The sequence below is a fragment of the Hyposmocoma kahamanoa genome, unplaced genomic scaffold (assembly GCF_003589595.1).
Source record: "Hyposmocoma kahamanoa isolate Upper Pololo Valley unplaced genomic scaffold, ASM358959v1 202, whole genome shotgun sequence".
NCBI classification, from domain to species: Eukaryota; Metazoa; Arthropoda; class Insecta; order Lepidoptera; family Cosmopterigidae; genus Hyposmocoma; species Hyposmocoma kahamanoa.
This window is the reverse complement of record NW_020653726.1, coordinates 2,610,785-2,630,011: the sequence shown is the minus strand read 5'-3', so window position 1 is coordinate 2,630,011 and position 19,227 is coordinate 2,610,785. Positions and strand designations below refer to the sequence as shown.

The 19,227-nt window shown below is 36.3% G+C and overlaps 1 protein-coding gene across 1 annotated transcript in view; it reads left to right on the top strand.

The window, feature by feature from the left end:
* The window catches only part of LOC113227015 (pituitary homeobox homolog Ptx1), a 76,668-nt gene extending 68,868 nt beyond the window's left edge, over positions 1-7,800 (top strand). The window contains exon 5 of the mRNA XM_026459870.1: positions 6,702-7,800. Within this exon, the coding sequence (XP_026315655.1) occupies positions 6,702-7,292 (591 nt within the window). The 3' untranslated portion in view covers positions 7,293-7,800. The remainder of the gene's footprint in view (positions 1-6,701) is intronic.
* The last annotated feature ends 11,427 nt before the right edge of the window (positions 7,801-19,227 follow it).

Genomic DNA, 19,227 nt, shown 5'->3' with positions numbered 1-19,227 from the left:
TTCCTTCGATCCTGCTGAACCTGAACCAGCGGCTTCGCCAAACCGGAGCTACAGCTCTCTCAACCAAGCTACGGAACGACTTACTAGATCTTACGAATTTCTCTATGTGCTTATTGCAAATCTTGTTTCCAGTTTTCACGTCTTTTTTGCAGTAGCACCAACTGTAAGAAACAGAAAAAAAGTCGTTGGATTGAACCTCGTTAGCTCCCTTGATAACTTTTGAATAGGCAAAAAAACAGAATTACTAGAAATAATTATACAACAATCTATGATTATAACTTTATAACTAAATAAGGGTCTGCAAATTGTATTTTAACCTTTGATTGACCGAAGTTGCGCTTGAAGAGTAAAAAAGGCATGTCGACCAAACACGGAGCTACGAGGTTTACAAATTTAGCCGACGTAATATAAATCGAAGAAGAAACGACCCGGATTGAAGGCATTTTTATTTACGTTTATTCCATCTTTATATATAATATTATAAATTAAGGTTTTTTTACGAACTTGTTTAAATTATAAATTATATAAATAAAATATTCAAACTAACCTAATAGAAACAGAACACCCTATTTAATTTATTGACTAGTTTCATTCATACAGTCACATCCACATACAAACAATGTATTGTTCTCTTATTCGTTACGCATCATCCTCATCACACCACACACACTATTAACCAGACCGAGCCAGTTACATACACATGATGATGAATTTAGCAATGTACCGGAAAACGACATAGTACATTACGTTGCATTAAAACGTGTTTTGTATGATTTTTTATTTTATTTATATTTAAAGAACGAAGTTTCAACAGCATTCTTGAACTTATTTTACAAATGTGTTTAAGCAGTACAAAAGCCAATTACAGAAACTCATTACGTATACAAAATATATGATATAATGGTTACAACATGGGGTAGAAAAATAAAATAAAATTATGTGCAATAAATGAAAAAAAAAGTTTTAATACAGTCCAAGAGCATTTGACCGTTAAATAATATTATTACGCCTAGTCTTAACCATGTGTAGTGACTCTAGCAAGCTTTAGCAACGTGCAATAGTTATTTCTATGTTTTGATGGAAACTAAGACTAATGTTTTGATGTGAGGATTGCGGGATCACGAGTGGGATTTATCTCAGTGAACGGACTACTCATTGTCGATATACCCAATTACAAGACATGGATAATCTCTATTTATTAGACGCAACAAACTTCTGCCAAAACTATGAGCTTGTCGATGTTACTATTACACGTACGTAATGTCCTGTTGTTTACTGTTGTTATTTCTTGTCGCCTATTTGTAGATATTATGAGAGAAGTTAAAATGAAAATACGCCTATAAACTATGTGTTTGTTGGCCACACATGTCTTCTCTATAATACCTAAATACAATTTTAATATAGGTGAATTAATGAATGAAATATTATTTATTGCACGGTAAATAATTGCAATGACAATACAAAACAGTATTGTAAATATCGATTATGCTAATGTATAACAGGCGTTTATGCAGCAATTTTCTCTAAAAATTTAAGAATTGCTTGCAAAGGGGGATGCAACCAAAGATTATCTTCTATATCTAATTTTGATAACTAATATTCTTCTAATTTTTATATTTATTTACATCTTCTAATTGTTTCATATAAACATACACAGATATAATAATAAAATTTACTTATATACTTTTGAAGGAAAAAAAATAGATACATAAACACAGGCAAATTATGACACTATGTAATAAGGAAATAAATGACGGGATTGGAGTGAAAAAATTAAAGTTATGAGTTAAGGAAATGGTCCTTGATACGTTGTTTGAAGGAATCAAGAAAAAGGGATTTGTTATATGTTTTAGGGCAACCGTACTAAACGATAACTCCTATCCGATCTTCAAAAGAGAAAGACTAACATTGTTTATTTTGGCCGAAACATACATATAATATAATAAAAAATTAAAAAATGTAAGGTCAGAATTTCATCTTCTATGTTGAGCTGTAAACAATATATTTTTAAAAACCTCAAATTAATACGACGACACAGTAGAGGTCCTTGTGAAAGAGTTTGTCCAGGAAACTGCCACCTTAGCTATTTCTGCTGCCAAGCAATAATGTGAGCATTACTGTGTTTCAGTTTGTAAGCGTAAGGGAGCTAGTGAAATTACAGGCACATGGGACCTTTCCACTTATATCTCAGGGTGACGGGCGCAGTGGCAGTGCCCTTCAGATCTTTGCGATTGAGAGCTCTGAGAGACACTGCAACTGTTATTGACCGGCGTATCGCTTACCACCACATTTTTGTGTCAAATCTTCAGAAAACTATCAAAATATTACTACATGGCTTCTTATGAACAAATCTAATATATAAAATTACATAATAAAAGACCTAGCGCAGCTATTTTTGTTGGAAAATAGCGAGAACTAAAAGGTAAGTAGCTTTAAGAATAATTTAGGCGTCCATAAGCCGGTGCACCGTAATGCGAACACAGGCCACTGCAGGGCGCATTTCATAACTCAGAACAGATTAGGGGTGCTGCTGGACCGTTCCGAGAACACGAATAAATAGGAAAACTACTACCTAGAGCTCTTGTGATAGGACTTTTAGAATTATTTTAACAATGCAGTATTGTGACCACCTGGGTCAAACGGTGGTTTAAATCTGGTTTAAAGAATAACTATTAAGTTTATTTAGTATATTACTAAAACATACTAAAAAGTATATTACGTATCTTCAACGGTACGTTAACACTGTCACACAACTACAGTAAAAGTCACTGCACGACGTACACATTGCTTTTTGCTGTTATTGCACCGCACTAGGCGATAGCTGAAATTCAGCGCGCCTGCTTTTGGGTAATAGTTTTGTTTGGCTTGCTGCAGTACTCACAACTTGCTATTAATTAGCAGATATAAGTTGTTTATTGCGTATATTTATTTCACTTCCTTCTTGTTATTTTTGTTTGTGTTGTTGTCTATTCCTTTCTTATCTTTTTTTCTTACTTAATATTTGCTGTTGTGGTGTATGCCTTTGAAAAATAAAGCCGATAAAACGTTCGTAATAAAATTTCTCTTCATTTTCATACACTAAAAAATGACAGTTAAATCATCTAATTTCCCTGTAGTTTTCGAAGTATTTATGCAATTACATTGTTTGGACAAGGCTTTATATAATTGCATTAGACTTAGGCAAGTAGAATACCATACTTTTTCCCATCGATCTTTTCCTATCGGAGTAGGAGAGACAACAGGCTTCATTTGTATTATATTACTCTTCTTTTCGATGTCTTCAATTTGGTCGTGGTACGTACGTGGTCCTTACCAACTTGCCCACTCACACTCGCCTTGTAAATCTGTTTCTTTTAACTTTTTTCGTACATCCATAATTTTTCATTACCTTAATATCTCTTAATTTATTAATAACAAAAATCGAACACTTAGAAAAAATTCGGATTCGAACCGACATGTTCTAGCAAACTTTGTTTTTTTTTCTTTTTAAAGACTTTTTATGCTGTAGCGCCATCTGTAAAAAAATATGTTCATTCCGTGGCTTACTTAGCATAGCGTCTGGCACAGATTGCGTGAAGACATCGGTTGAAATCCGGCCGGATCGAAGGAATTTTTTCTAAGAGTTCTATTTTTGTAATTAATAATTATAACAAACTAAGTAGTGGAGCAATTTCCTAAAAAAAATTAATATCTTGAGAGTAAAACTAGAAGTTTCTATCGTTGTTACTACATCTTCTTCCACGCCGCAAAACTCTTTTATCACATTGTTTAGCAAGTTATCTATTTTTTCTTAGTAAAAATTTAAAGTAGCAACCCTAAAGACAATCTCGTGTCGATCCGAAGTTTATATTCCCTATCTCTATCCATTTATGAACGCGTGTTTATTTGACTTCCGAATAACTTTGCTCCTCGCCCCTATCGCCTTATACTAAGGTCTTTATTAGCTAAATGCTGAGGCGGTTAGTTTGATTGATGAGTGTAATAAAGTGTAAGTCTAGTTTAATTTAAATTTAAGGCAATTTAGCGGCGTGCGGTCGCCATTGCCAGCCGCGTTGACCGGAAAATGGCACGTTATTTGCGGGGCACATCATTCATCACCAGTATTACAGCGAGGATAGTTATTGGTTAAACATTCAATGGATTTGGTAATTACGTATTTGTATTTTGCAACGATTGACATAATATCGGTATGATAGATCGTTTATTGTAGAAACAGAATTCGGGTCTGAATTAGACTTTTAAATATGTTCTTACTTTTTTTACTTGAGTAAAGTACCAATATCTCGTACCCTTGGTCTTGGCATAATAAAGCCATATGTGGCCATGCTTCAAAAGTGATTTTATGACATGAATGTCGTATAAATAATATGAAGTACGTGGAACAAATTATGTAAATGTGAAATTATATAACTCTTCTATTTAAGCAAATTATAGGTTAATTTCGTAGAATTTTTTCGTAGTTAGAATCTCCAAACCTCGGTCCTTGTACAGTCTGCCGACGTCTGTATGTCTGTGGTCGTCGACAAACTGCACAGGAACGAACTTAATAAGGTAGGGCAAAAACAACCCTAGCGCCCATAGGTGTGTGCCTATCACCCTAAGTGCTCTAAAGTCCCTAACCCTGACCATGTAAGTGCGCTGTTTAAATATATATATAAGTACTGGATATCTACGCCGTGAGACCTAAGGCAACAGGCGGACGGAGGGAAGGTAATAAGGGTGTACTGGGATGGATATTCTCACTGCCAGTCTCACAGACTCACAAGACCGATTTACTGATGGCTAAAGGTGTCTTGGCCACATTGAGAGGATGCTAGCAGGAGATAAATCAAACTCGACTGCTGTTGAAGGACTGATTTTAATAATAAATTAATTACTATATATTTACATTTCGTCGGTATAAAGTGCCGTTGAAGCATTATCTTGCAGCCTGGTTTTTCGGTCGTTCGTCTTGCTGTGTAGTGGTGCTGAAGCAGTTTCTTGCAGTCTATTTTTGGATCGTTCGCCTGCTTAGTGGAATGTTCAATGGTTATTTGACAGAAATATCACACTGATAGAAACCATAGATAATTTAAAAAATACGTTTGTTTAGCCATAAACAGTCCTATTACACCAAGGGTGCGTTATGCATCAATCAGTTATTGAATTTGATATCTAGTCTTCGAGAGCACAGATTTGTTTTTCTTTAAATTCATAGTCCTTTTCATATGCAGTATAACGATGCAATAGCGTTTTAATTAAGTTTATTGTAGCCGCATGATTGTCATGAAAAGGGCATTGTAGGAATTAAACTCCACAAACATTAGTATCGATTTCGAGAACATTAAAAACTGTCCCTCCTTGGATGACGGAGGGCAGAGGCCGCCGGGCCACGGGGCCGCTACTCGCACCATCCAACAATAATATATTTAAAGGATTAGCCGCGACGCAATATTGCGACCCTCTGAACTGCCGAGACCAGTCCCCCTCCCGCACCCCGGTCGTCTCCCGCTATTCAAATAATGGAAATTATTTCCACATATGTGCACCTAAATAAATATCATTCTGCTGTCATTATTGAACGCCCCTACGGTACTGTACAGTTATTTTCACCCGTTTGTTCGCGGTTTGCATGGGAAAAACATGGTTTGAATCTATGTTAGTCATTTAGTTCTATTTATCCTTGTTATAAAATTGAGTACCTATTCTGTTTTAAAACTCCCTAAAGATAAATCTGCACAAAAGAATCTTGCTAACGTGTGAAAACATTAGGATGCATAAACCGTTTCACCTGTGTACAAAACAAGGCTTCTGAATTCGCGAAATTTATGTTTCGAAAAATAAACGATTGTATATGGGGTGGAAACGACCGTTTATGTTCACTTAACCGAGGAAAGAGGGTATTATTTACCTTTTCGGCCGGGTGAACCCGCCACAGTGAGTGAGACAAATACCGCCAGCGGCGGGATATTTATTGCAGTCGGTGGATTGCGCAATTTATCGTAGAGGTGTCGTCGATCGATCGCACGTGATGGCCGTACATCAGCGCACGCGTTATCTGAGCTCACACCGACTTATCACGCGCATTGCAGCCGCTCTCCAGCTATACACCATCGATCCCGAGTGCACTGCCAACGCCAGCGGCAACTCGGTGCCTGTAGTGTCCTCGCGACCGCTCATTCATTGTGGCAGGGTCGCGGGAGGGGTCGATGGCAAGCCTCGTTTATCTTCATTCCGCGGCCGCAATTAGACGGGTCGCTGGCTGCGGTCGCCGTCGCCTCTCGCCGTACTACGTGGCTTGAATACGCGCCACCCACGCTACCGCCGCGCCGCACCCGACGTCGCTCTGTCAACTTCCTAATGAGTAAAGTTAATAGCTACGTAACGCAAGTCGCGTCCAGATTCTGAATCTCGTTAAAACTTGGATTCACCATGGAAACAGAATCAGTTATTTTCTTCTGTCGTCTCGTACAAACAAATGTGTAACTTTATGTACATAAACTTCATGTAAACATGAATATTAGAAACAATTCGTAATCGCTTGTCGTCTATTTCGGATCGTAACTGATCCGTAATACGCCGGCCGTAGACGATCGTGCTCTATTTTAAAACGTTTAATTTCAAACTATACTTTATATTCATTGTTATTATAAACGTATTTATGTTATTTGGGAATTGTATAGAAAAAATTAAGAAAATAACATGAATTCCATTTGTTACAGGTATGGTTTAAAAACCGGAGAGCGAAATGGCGGAAACGTGAACGGAACGCAATGAACGCCGCCGCGGCAGCCGCTGTGGACTTCAAAAACGGCTTTAGCACTCAATTCAACGGCCTAATGCAACCTTTCCCAGACACCGATGCATTGTACTCACCATATCCTTACAACAACTGGGCTACGAAGGTCCCCAGCCCGTTAGGAACAAAAAGCTTTCCGTGGCCAGTGAACGCATTAGGGTCAGTGGTTCCAGCGAGCCACCACCAGGGCTCGGTAAATTGCTTCAATACTGCGACGTCGATGGGCGGCGTTGGTAGCGGCGGGATGGCCGGCGTAGGTGGACCGGCAGGCGTCGGCGGCGGCGTGGCGCCGTGCCCGTACACAGCACCGCCGAACCCGTACAGCATGTACCGCGCAGAGCCGTGCCCCGCGATGACGTCTTCAATAGCGTCGCTGCGGCTGAAAGCGAAACAGCACTCTTCAGGATTCGGTGGCGGGTACGGGTCGGTGTCGCCGGTGTCACGCGCGGGGTCGGCGCCGTTGTCGGCGTGCCAATACGCGGGCGGCGTGGGCGTGTCGGACCGCATGCTCTGAGAGGAGGCGCGCGGACGCGACGACGTGCGCTCGCCGCCGCCGGCCGCCGCCCGCGTCTCCTAGTCACCACCCGCGCGTCGCCCGCCCGCCGCTTCTCCAGAACAAACGCACCACGGCCTTTATAGGCACCTCTGGGACTGGTTCGATTGAGCTAAACTGGGGGGCACTAATTCTTAGCATTCGGCCAAACCATTTTTAAGTTCCATTACTTAACGTTTCCATGTTCTGGTTGTTTTATTTATTTAACTTGATGTAAAGATAAAAATAATTTTTGTAAACGGCATTTATAGTCTATGCAGACATCGAAGTTCTCTTTCAGGTATTATCAACAAGTGCAAGTGAATTGGTGCCCATGATAAACTATTGCGGTCTAAGACTAGGGTGTGTCGCGTGTATTTTATTAGTATAAATTTGTTCTCTACGAAACTTCAGGCAATAAACCTTAACGATTCGTTTTAGATGTTGATGTAAATATATAGCTATGTATCTACGTATACCAAAGCGATGAGTGCAATTTATACAAGCTTACGTAGGTGCGAATTGTAGAGAAAGTATGTGCTGAGCGGACATGGTTTGTTTGTATATTTCAACGGAAAAAATACGTACGAATGGACGTATTAACCGACCGGACATCTTTTCTTCAAAAAACGCGCCTTATGTACTTAGATTAAAAATTACTGTAAGCTAGTAGTTTAAAACGACACTGTAAATATTGGTGAACTAGGTAATTTATTTGCGTTGTTTATATGTCGATTAAAAATATTCAGAATGAATAAATTGTAAATAAATTAAGGTACAAGTTACTATTATTCTTTACGAACATTTTAGGATGTTTATTTGCAACATGATACGACGAACTTCTTGGGCCATTATAAACCTAACAATATTATATTAGTTGTATCAAATTATAATGGACATTAACAGTTACGCGTTGAAGCAAACTCCATTTTTCTATGTTCTTATTAACTATTTTGGCATAATTTTAAATGTTATTCGCGGAGAGTTACACGCTGGTATATTATACAAGCTCTCAATAATTAATCTTTATTGAAAATTGCACCTTGTATCACTCATACAGCGATAGTATTGAATTAACTGTATTTGAAAATCTTACGTCAGTTCAGCCGTGCTTTTTTGTATTTCATCCTATTTAAAGATGGCCGCAATGAGATTAAAGTAACCTGGATCTCATTATTTATTTAAACTATTTGTAGATCCCATAACGAAATGTAAATAATTGTACTTAAAGTCTAGACGATAATTTTAATTAGGTCTACATTTAGTTTATAACACAATTTTAGAATTTGAGTTGGGCTACAATAATGACGATTTTAATAATTTTTCAGTTTATTAAAAGGGCAAAATATACAAAATAATAACTTATTTTACATATAAAACATTTTGTTACAATTTTAAGTAACTTCTTTCTTTTAAGTAAAATTTTTATGTAGTAATTTTAAGTCCTTGGGGCTAAAGATTTTTTACGTTTTAAGACCCGCAATGTTGTAAATACTTTCCACAAAAAATCGCGGCATTAAAAAATATCTAAAGATCTCATTAGGTATGATCGCTACTTCATAAAATTCTTTACAAAATAATACTTCATATTTTTATAAAAAACAAATAAATAATATTGTATATTTATAACTTTATATATGTATATACATACATACAAAAATTACAATATACGCGTTACCGTACTTTACATACACACACATACACATTAAAATTTACTGCATGTTTCTCACTGTTACATTTTATTATTGTTTTTAAAACTGGTAGCCCAGTGGAGAGAGCGGTTGCTTCTTAAGAGTCTATATTTTGGTTGATTCCGCATAACAGTGAGCGTGTTGAATCAACCACTTTGGAAAAAATATATCGTAAAATTGAGGATATACCTGATTAGTATACGGTGCGAAAACACGATTCCTAAACATTTACACGATAGAAGAAAACACGTGAAAAAAAAAGTGTTCAAACCATTGACTTACAAATAAATGGACGACGGGTCTAATACAAAAACCACGAAAAAAATGTCCCAAGTCAACCTATTCGAAATTTAAATTGTTATGTCATCGCAGTATCGCGCTGTCCGTAGAACAAATGAAGACTAAAGCGGAGTGTCGCGCTCTGTATACGATTTTAGCGCCTTACAAGTGCGGACACTTTTTAGCGCGGACCCGACGTCCATATAATTGTAAGTCAATGGTTCAAACACAGAGAAAACACCTCGAAATTTAAAAACACAAGAAAACCGCTGTATTCAATAGGTACTTCACAAATACCAGTGATTTTTTTGACGCTGGTTCGACTTCAGGCAGATCTAAGTAATTTTTCTTTGTGTTCTTTGATCTTTGTACCAATAATCATAACAAACTAGTGAAATATTTTCACAAAAATATATAATTATCATGGTAGTTAATTAAAACATCATGACAAAAATAAATGTAGACATTTGTCTTAATTTTCAAATAGAAAGTTAAGACAAATGTCTACAAACAAAATTACAAACAAAAATTTTCTATCAAAAATAGCTAGAGACCGGGTCTCCTAACCCGGAAGTTCGGAGATGTATTCTGCAGCAAAACTTTTGAAGGAGGCATAACGTGCTGACGTTACCTCCTCGTAACCTCCATTAATGTGAACTTTTGAGTAGGCACAAAAAACAGAGGGACAACTAGAAATACCTATATGACCATACCTTTATTTTATAACTTAAAAGGGTCTGAAAATTATATTTGAAGTTTATAACACGACAATGTGCTTGAAGAGTAAAACAGAGATGTCGTCCTGTCGTCCAAAAACGAGTTACGCAGTTTTCAAATATAGCCAACGAATCAGAATTTTGCAAAACATGGCAATAAATTGATTAAATATTGTCGTAGTACAACACAAATATATCTGTCAGTAATGTAGCCTGGCCTTAATTCCGCGTGCCTACTAACCAGTAAAGAAACCATTCTTAAAAAAGTTGTAATTGTAAATAACTACTTACTTGAAAGAGTTATAACGAACGATATCGAGGTTTCATTTTATACATATCAAATAAATATCTGCGAACTATAGTTTGTTGAATTATTTTGTAAATTTACTTAATAAAGGAATAACGATTGTTTTGTAACTTAAAAAACCTCTAGTCATAATAAAAAAAATATCACTGAGCATTTTGTCGTTTTATTGTTATACAAAACCTACTTAGTTTCTGAACGTTTTATGTACGAAAGAAATTTCCATCAACGTAAGTTGTCGTGGGATGAGGATTTACAGTGATAAAGACCTACGAATTTAAAGGAGTAGAAAATTACAAAATAAAACAATACATTTATATAAAGAAAAGATGTTCTGAAAGAGTTAGTGCGTAATAGAGTAGAGTGAGTAATGTATATAGTTTGTAGGTGAAGATAGAAGATGATGGAGTGTTGGAGAAAGAGATCAGAGGTGCAGGACCGAAGAGTAGCGAAGTTATTGTCTAGACGGCGGTTGTTGAGCAGGACTGGAGAGCAGCTATATTGATGATGGGGTAGCGGTGGTACTACAAATTTAAGTATTTTAAGAACTAATACTACAATAAATATTAATGGGAACTCTTTCAGGAATCTAATAAACGGTAAGTAAGATCGTTTCCTAGGAACGCGTAATGGGAGAAATGAAGATAGTCAGAAATCTGTGGTGTCACACAGTATTCTACGTATGAATAAAAAGAGCGGAAGGCAGTAAAATAACACAAGTGGCATTTAAAAAAATGAAGTCTACCACTGGCGTACGACATAAACATATATATAATGTTGATATAAACACCCTAGAACATTTCCTTTGTACCTTCAAGACGAAATTTTAACAAACAACAACACATATGACATTGTTAGCAATTAGCGCAAATGCGAATACTAAATAATTAATTGCAAGCCGCCATGGACTAAGAATAGTACATTATAGCAATTAATTGGACAAAACAAATTTTTGGCAAAGGTCGTGTTTCGGCTCTTGCTAATAGTGATACAACTGACAATTTAAGCATACAGTATAAATCTATAAACAAATACAATTTATTGTTTATTGGTGGTGGTGGTGGTATTTTGGTAGAAAAAATGTTACACGTCTATAAGACAATAACTGTATTGACTTACTTAGTTCTTTTTCTCTTATATATTTATTTATTTAGGAAATTTATACAATGCATATACCAGTTCGATCGTAACCTAAGTTAAAGTTTACAAGTATGGACGGCTCTGCTGGACAGCCTATTCAACAAATATCAACTTTTCTTGTCTTTTAGCCTGTTTCGCAAGGGGCTTGCCCAATATACAATTCAAAATACTTGGGGATGTTCGGTTAATCTGCAGGGCTCTCATCAACACCGCCCTATTTTACCTACGACAAATTCCAATAACAAGTGATATGCATTTTCCACCACTCCGTATAACTCGCAATTAGAATTGTTTTTTTTTTTTTCATTTAGAAGGCAAAACTGTTTAATAGAACGTGTCCGGTTGTCATCGTTAGCGCTAGTCGGTTCTGGAAACCAAGGTTTGGCTGGCTTCCGATACAAGACTGTTCCTGAAATATAAAATCCAAAAATCTTTATTTCACATTCCAATCGAATAACACTACTACTCATTCATAAGGCTGTTTACTACATGAAGAACAAGTGAAGGTGCGTACAGAATTGCTCGATTTTTTGATGACGTATGTTCAAACAAAACGGGTAAATTTGTAAGCAACAGACGATTGACATCGTATTTTGTATCAATCAATAAATGTGATCAGGCAAGAGAGATCAGATAAAATCGAATTAATGTGTAAGAAGCAGACATTGAGACAGATAATTTGTTTGTAAATTGATCAAAATATCGAGCAAATCTGTAGACATCTGAAGAAACTCTAAGGGTTGCTATTTGTAAATATGTATATACAAGTTCACATTTACCATTTACAATATTATAAAACTACCCAAAAGAGCTAAACGGATCAGTCTCGTAGATTTTTGTTATCCAACGTAAGTAGAAAAAAGTTTTTATTTCACAATAGTTTTAGGGCTCGTAAGCAGCATATTCTGAATATCAACAGGGCTCTTCTTATTACAGAAGCATATACGTTGCCTTAAAATGAATTTGTGACAAAACTTTCAAGAACAGCCAGTTTAGTTCTCGTAACGATGTCGCATCTAGCCTCGATTTTTCGTGAAAGTTATTATTATTTATTAAGAAGTAGGTTTTTAATTGTAAGTCCACCACTTTTAAAATCACATTGCTGATGTCGCCATAGACACATGGATGCCTTTAACTTCAAGCAATAACAAACTATCATCAGCTGAGAAAACCCACGCTCTATACTTTTCACAAGACTAGGAAAGCTACTAAAATAAACTAAAAATTGAATCGGACCTAGAAATGAACCTTGAGAGACGTTCGTTCTTACTGTAGACCCTGATAACCTTGTACCGTTGACATCAACCCTCTGGAACCTATCACTCAAATTCGATTTAAGGCCAAGGTCACGGTCCGTCATGGCGCACTACAACGGCGCAGTTTCCTGACTAAAATATCAATCTTGGAAAGGTCTCCAATACTCCTACAATATCAAATATTTTTTTCATATACTCACAAATATAAGTTGCTACCTCTAGTAAAATCAAATTGTTTATTAAACATTACCATATTACTATAAAAATGTGCACACATGAATATGGGTAGTATTGAATTAGTTCTGAAAATGGTAGGGTCTTTTTTTCATAATACCAAGTGACGAGACGTCATAAGTCATACGCCTGATGGCAAGCGACACGACTGTCCATAAGAGTTGCAGTGCCATTTAGAGCTTTAAATCGTAAAGAGCTTAGGGACACTGCTACTGCGCCCGTCACCTGAATTTCACCAGTACCCTTACCTTCATAACCGGAACGCAGAATGCTCACGTACCTACTGCTTGGCGGCAGAAACAGATAAGATATTATATATTTTGCATTGGGGGTGTTGGATGCGGAGTAAGGCCGATTTCGGAAATGAACTATATAATAAGTTTCTCAAGCTCTATGCAAGCTATCTCCGTGATACGCTCAATAGAAATATAGCTACGTTTTTAAACTTTAAATTGTTTTGAATAAGTTTTAACGAGTGAGTGATGAATAGAACGGGTCAGCTATCTGGGGATTAATAATAAATAAATAACGTAGCGCTAGGAAAACCCTGCGTCGCGAGTGCCGTGGTCACACACCGTCATAACCGTCGTTCACACGGCATTGTCCTGCACGTTTTTTAATGATTATAAAGGGATAGACAGCGGGGAGTTCAGACGATACATTTTCATGCGTTTAAAAGACTGATAGCCGCAGTATTCACACAGCAATCGCACTGAGAACACGTCTGTGATGGATCCACGCTTTGTTGCACTTTTGTATTGGCATGGAAGTTCCAATGAATCAAGAAGCAGTGCGAACAAACACATTTGAAAAATTGTACGAAAATCTGAGAAATGTAAGAAACGAGCCTTTGTTCCACTAAAGTCGTTGTCCACTGAAGATTCGCCGGTTATTTTGTATTAATAAAATTAGGCGTGTCCTTCCAAAAGATACTTCAATAGTAGAATCCGCTTGTTTGATGACTCTTCGATAAAAAACGTACGACTTCGCGTCTTGTGAAAGAGATGCATTAATACTATGCGCCACTGCATACCGAATACGTTAAAGATCATTCCATTTGCTTGACAAGTCCATTGCGTATTCGTATAGAGCCGTGTGCGTTTCTTTGCAGGACAAACACCGTGAACGGTTCTATATCTAATGTATGCGCCACTGTTTATTCGGTAAGATTTATACTGCAAAAAAACGTGCGAACTATCTCTATCTATCCCCCTAGACAACTACAAATTACACCCAAACTTACGAGACATAAATGTAGGCCACACACACAAATAAATATTTCTTATTATACAAATATTTCTTCCGGTTCAGAAATCGAATTCGGGCCCTCTGCGTGGCAGACCAGTATGGTAAATGTTCGACAACATATCGTTGCAAATTATTTAAGTTCACGATGTTACAGTTTATGTTCTTAATATTTTGATGCAGCAGGTTTAGTATACAATTTCTTTAATTAGTACGCTTTTTAGACATGCCTTTTTGCTCCAAATCCCTTTTTATATTAACAATATCCGCAGTCGATGTGTTGCCAGAGTTCATCTGAGTTATCTTATATAAATAGTCTATATATAGTCCCACTGCTGGCACGGGTCTCCTATCACAATGGATGACCTATACTTTTCACGCGGGTCCCAATGCGTTTATTTTATTTTTAAAATACCAAGTGACGGGACGAACAAGTTATGCGCCTGATGATAAGCGACACGCCTATCCATAATAGTTACAGCGCCACGCAGAGCTTTAAATCGCATAGATCTTAGGGGCATTACCACTGCGCCCGTCACCCTGAGACATAAGTTGACAAGCCCCATGTGCCTGTAATTTCACCAGCACCCTTACCCTTTATAACTAGAACGCAGTAATGCTCGCATTACTGCTTGGCTCTTTCTCAAGGATCCCTACTACTATTAATCGTGTTGCTTTGCAGATGTGTATAGGTTTCCTCACTATGTTTTCCTTCACCGAAAAGTTCATGGAATATTTGAAATTAAATTTCGCATATAGATTCCGAAAAACTCAGAGATCGAAGCCCGAATTCTATTCTAAGCCTGAGAGGTGATACGTCAAATCATTCCACTACTACGACGGCATATCTTATGTATTAATATAAATGATTGGGAATGGAGTTCAAAATTTCAACGGTTTGATAAACGTCAGTAAAGTCAAAGTCAAAGTCAAAGATTATTTATTCCATAGGTAAAATAAATTTACACTTGAAAACGTCACATTTAAGCTACTGCTCGTTCACTACGCTGACCTCCCTGAGAAGAACGAGCAAGAAACTCTAGGGATTGCTCTTTTCAAATAAACTTAAATGCTATGGAATACAATTTGAATCAAATTTGTGTAGATTCTGGAGTCATGTCGTCTTTCCATACATCTTTATCTAACACGTAGTCTTCAATTTTGTAATATGATTTTTCGATCAAAATATTTTTAATGTAGTTTTTAAACTTAGGAAATGATAAACTTAATATATGCTCCGGAATCTTATTGTAAAAACGTATACAGTTCCCCATAAAAGAGTTGTTTACCTTGGTTAAATGAAATCGTGGTACCAAGAGTTTGGACTTAGCTCTAAGGTTAATATTATGGATATCTTCTTTCTTATTGAAATTACGTATATTAAAAATATACATAATTTCAATAAGAAAGAAGATATCCATAATATATACATACACACATAGTACATTATTGTCGAATCTGAATTCTATTGACTAGGCAACAACATTGAAATTTCCCTGAATAATACAACCGCGCGATCGCCGCACAGGCCGCCGCGTTGACCAAATTCAAGCAATTTAAGTTAAAACGTAAAAGCTAAACAAATAGAGCGCATTTCGCCATGACAGTTAGACGCGGTCGCTGCGCGGCGGCAACGCGGTCTCCGCTCGGCGACCGCGCGGGGTGAGCGCGATGAAATTCGTGTCGTATAAATGCGCCTTTATGCTTGCAATTGTAGTGAAAGGATTTGCCAATGGGCTAAGTTACTCGTCGATTGTTACACAGGGTGTACCAGGCATACAGGAAATCAATGTCGTGCGGGGATGCTCCTTTCGTACACCTTATAAAAATGATTACCTCGTATATTTTCGTTCTTTATGAGACGTTTGATATAGATAAACAGAAATCTGGCGAATTTTATTTTAATTTTATTTATAGGTATACTTTGTCATTCACAGAACCAGTGGGAGAGAAAATTCTCAGTAGTTCTGTGAAGAAAATTGTCTATTTATTAACAGAATAAATGGGAAGAAAAATACCAGTAGTTCTGTCTACAGAACTGTACAATAGAGCTAGTGGGAGTAACCAAAATTAACCAATGCAGTTCCTTTAAGCCTAACAAAATTATTTAATTGTTAAAAGTAATATGTGCCAATTCTTCGGACTAAATAAAACTGCAGACATACATTACAATAACATTACATACAGAAAACAATTGTATTTTTTTACTGCCACCATGTGAGAGCTAAGCTCTTGATAGTTCTCTAGCTTAGTTAGGTACAATTAGCAACTTATTTTTATTAATAATCAATATAAATGTTATTATAATCATATTACGTATATGTAAATTAATGAAACAATAAAATAACTTCATTCAATTTGCATATTAAAAAGAATAAACAGTGTTTCACTTACTGACTTCATTTAAGACGAAATTTAGTTACGAGGCATACAACTATAAAAATTCTTTAAATTTTCCCAACGACTTTCTACTAGTACATAGATATCGTTGAATTTACCTTTCATCTTTGTGTAATCTAACATGTATTATAAATCTTTTGCGTTCAATTTTCCTTTTCTCCCCATTTATCTAAATCTAAAGTTCTGCCAAATATAATAAATAAAAGTTAGCCAGTAATATCATCGATCTTGCACAATTTCTGGTTTGAAGCCCTCAAAATCTGTTTCCATTGCATGATCAACAGCTATATATAAATATTCTCTTCTGCTTACTTCGTATATTTTTGTATCGAATGCAATATCGGTACCGATATTCACCGTACATATTTCCAAGTGCATTATATCAAACCGTGTACACTCTGAGTGCATTTTCCATTTTACATAACATCTTATACAATTTCCAGACAGCCGTGGGAGATAGATTGCGTTGCCATGGAAACGTGACCGGAGGGTTTGCACAGCCTCGATAGGGGAGAGAAGTGTTTTGTTGGTATTTAAACAAAGACTACTTTAGGTAATGTAATAGTGTAACTAAGGGGAACGGACAATAGCTCAAACTTGTGTAAACCTATGTACAGTTAATGAGATTTAGGATACAGTTAATATGCAGTGTTAAACTGACTCTTTTCAAAGCGTATTGTCAGAGTTTTTACACGTGTGGTCTATGGGCCAGGTTCACAAAGCGGGCCTACGACTCTCTGCGAGTCCAGTACAACAACGTTTTCAGAGTTCTATTGAGGCTTCCCCGATTCTGTAGTGCTTCGGGCATGTTTGCCGATGCACACATGGACGACTTCTATGCGATTATACGAAAGAAGACCGCGTCTATTGTGCAGCGGATACGGGGAAGTGACAATGGAATTCTGAGGATGATAGCAGACAGGATGGACTCTGCTATCCTCAGCCGGTTTACATTGTTACATGTAAAAAAATAGTCCCTTAGTGGTGTAGAATGTCAAATTATTTCACTAACATAGTTTTTAAGTATTCTTGTTGCTAACATTCTATGGATTGATTGGTCTGAAAATAAAGGATTTTTATTTTATTTTTATTTATTTAATATTTAAAAATAGCCTTGTTAGAGGTACAAATATACCAAGGTTTAAAAAGGGATCGCTACACGTATTATTAACATTGATAGTTCTATAATTATATTTAATTCTTTTAGAATTAGAAAAAAGTAAACAAGAAAGCAGTGGTCGTAAACAGTTTTCTTCAGGCAACAATTTACAGCTTAGTAAAATTTGATGACAAAATGACATTTCGACTCATCTGAAGAACAGAGTCTTATGTGATTATGTAGCGAAAAGAGAATAAGTAGGTTACGAGAATAATTTCCTTATTCAAACTAACGCCTACGTAAGGTGTTTTGAGAATTTATATAATCTTATTTCATTTCGGAAATATAAAATCGAACAACGGTCGATCTGACATCCACAGCGAAGAGGAACGAACGAAATGTACTATGTCCTGAGAACAAGTAGTCTCGCACATAGATCTTTGTTCTGCGTATTAGTCAATTTACAAATGACACAATGATGTTGTTATTTAGAAAAAGTTTCAATATAATGTTAACTCTGCTATTTATCTATGTATCTGCTCCGTTAATGATAAGCGTTGTTAACAAAAACTTCTGTTTCTTTAAGTTTTTTATACAGGAAGTTTTTTAAATAGATTAATAGAAAATATTTTAGTAATGATAGTATGTAATGGCGCCTGATAAAAGACCAAAATGTCCTTCTGTATAATAAATAAAAAAATTAAATTTAAAATAGTTAAATCATTCATTGGAACTTGAAAACTTGCGTTCAGAAATTTGAAAAATATTTTATTTTTCTTGTCACAAATGCAGTTGAACTAAGAATACTGTTGCATAGCAACCTGTTAATAAATGACCATCTTTTGAAGAATTATTTTGCGCTTCAGTGGATCCATATTTATTTTGTTAGCTACGATTGCAGGATATCTTTTCACGGTCGCTACTATATAACGTATCCTGCGTAAATATGTATAAAACGCAAAAGTGTCTCAAAAGATGATCATTTATTAGCGCACGTTGTTATGCTATATTCATGATAGATGTCATATGCATTCTATTATTATAATTTTTAAAATCGAGCCCATAATATGAATAATAGGTGATGAATCATTTCTACGGAGACATACTTTCTTCTGAGTCGTGTTCTTCGTAAAAAGTTTTTCATGGCATTATATTCGAACTATGTGTGTAGAAGACCAGTGAAGACAGTTAACTACTTTGTCGCACCAACGATGACATTTCTGACGTGAGATTTTTTTCCCTCTACCTTGCCCATCGCAACTAAACTGTTGAGGTTGTAGCGTTACCGGCAGACACACACAAAGTCAAAGTGATATAATAATTTATTCCATAGGTAAATATTTTTACACTCGAAAACGTCATTTTTTAAGCTACTACTCGTTCACTGCGCTGACCTCCCTGAGAAGTTCTAAGAACTGCTCCCCTGAGAAGTTCTAAGAACTGCTCTTTTGAAATAAACTTAAACGCTATGGAATATACGTTGAATCATAATTGTGTGGAATCTAGGCTCTTGTTGTCTTTCCATACATCATTATGCAACACATACTCTTCAA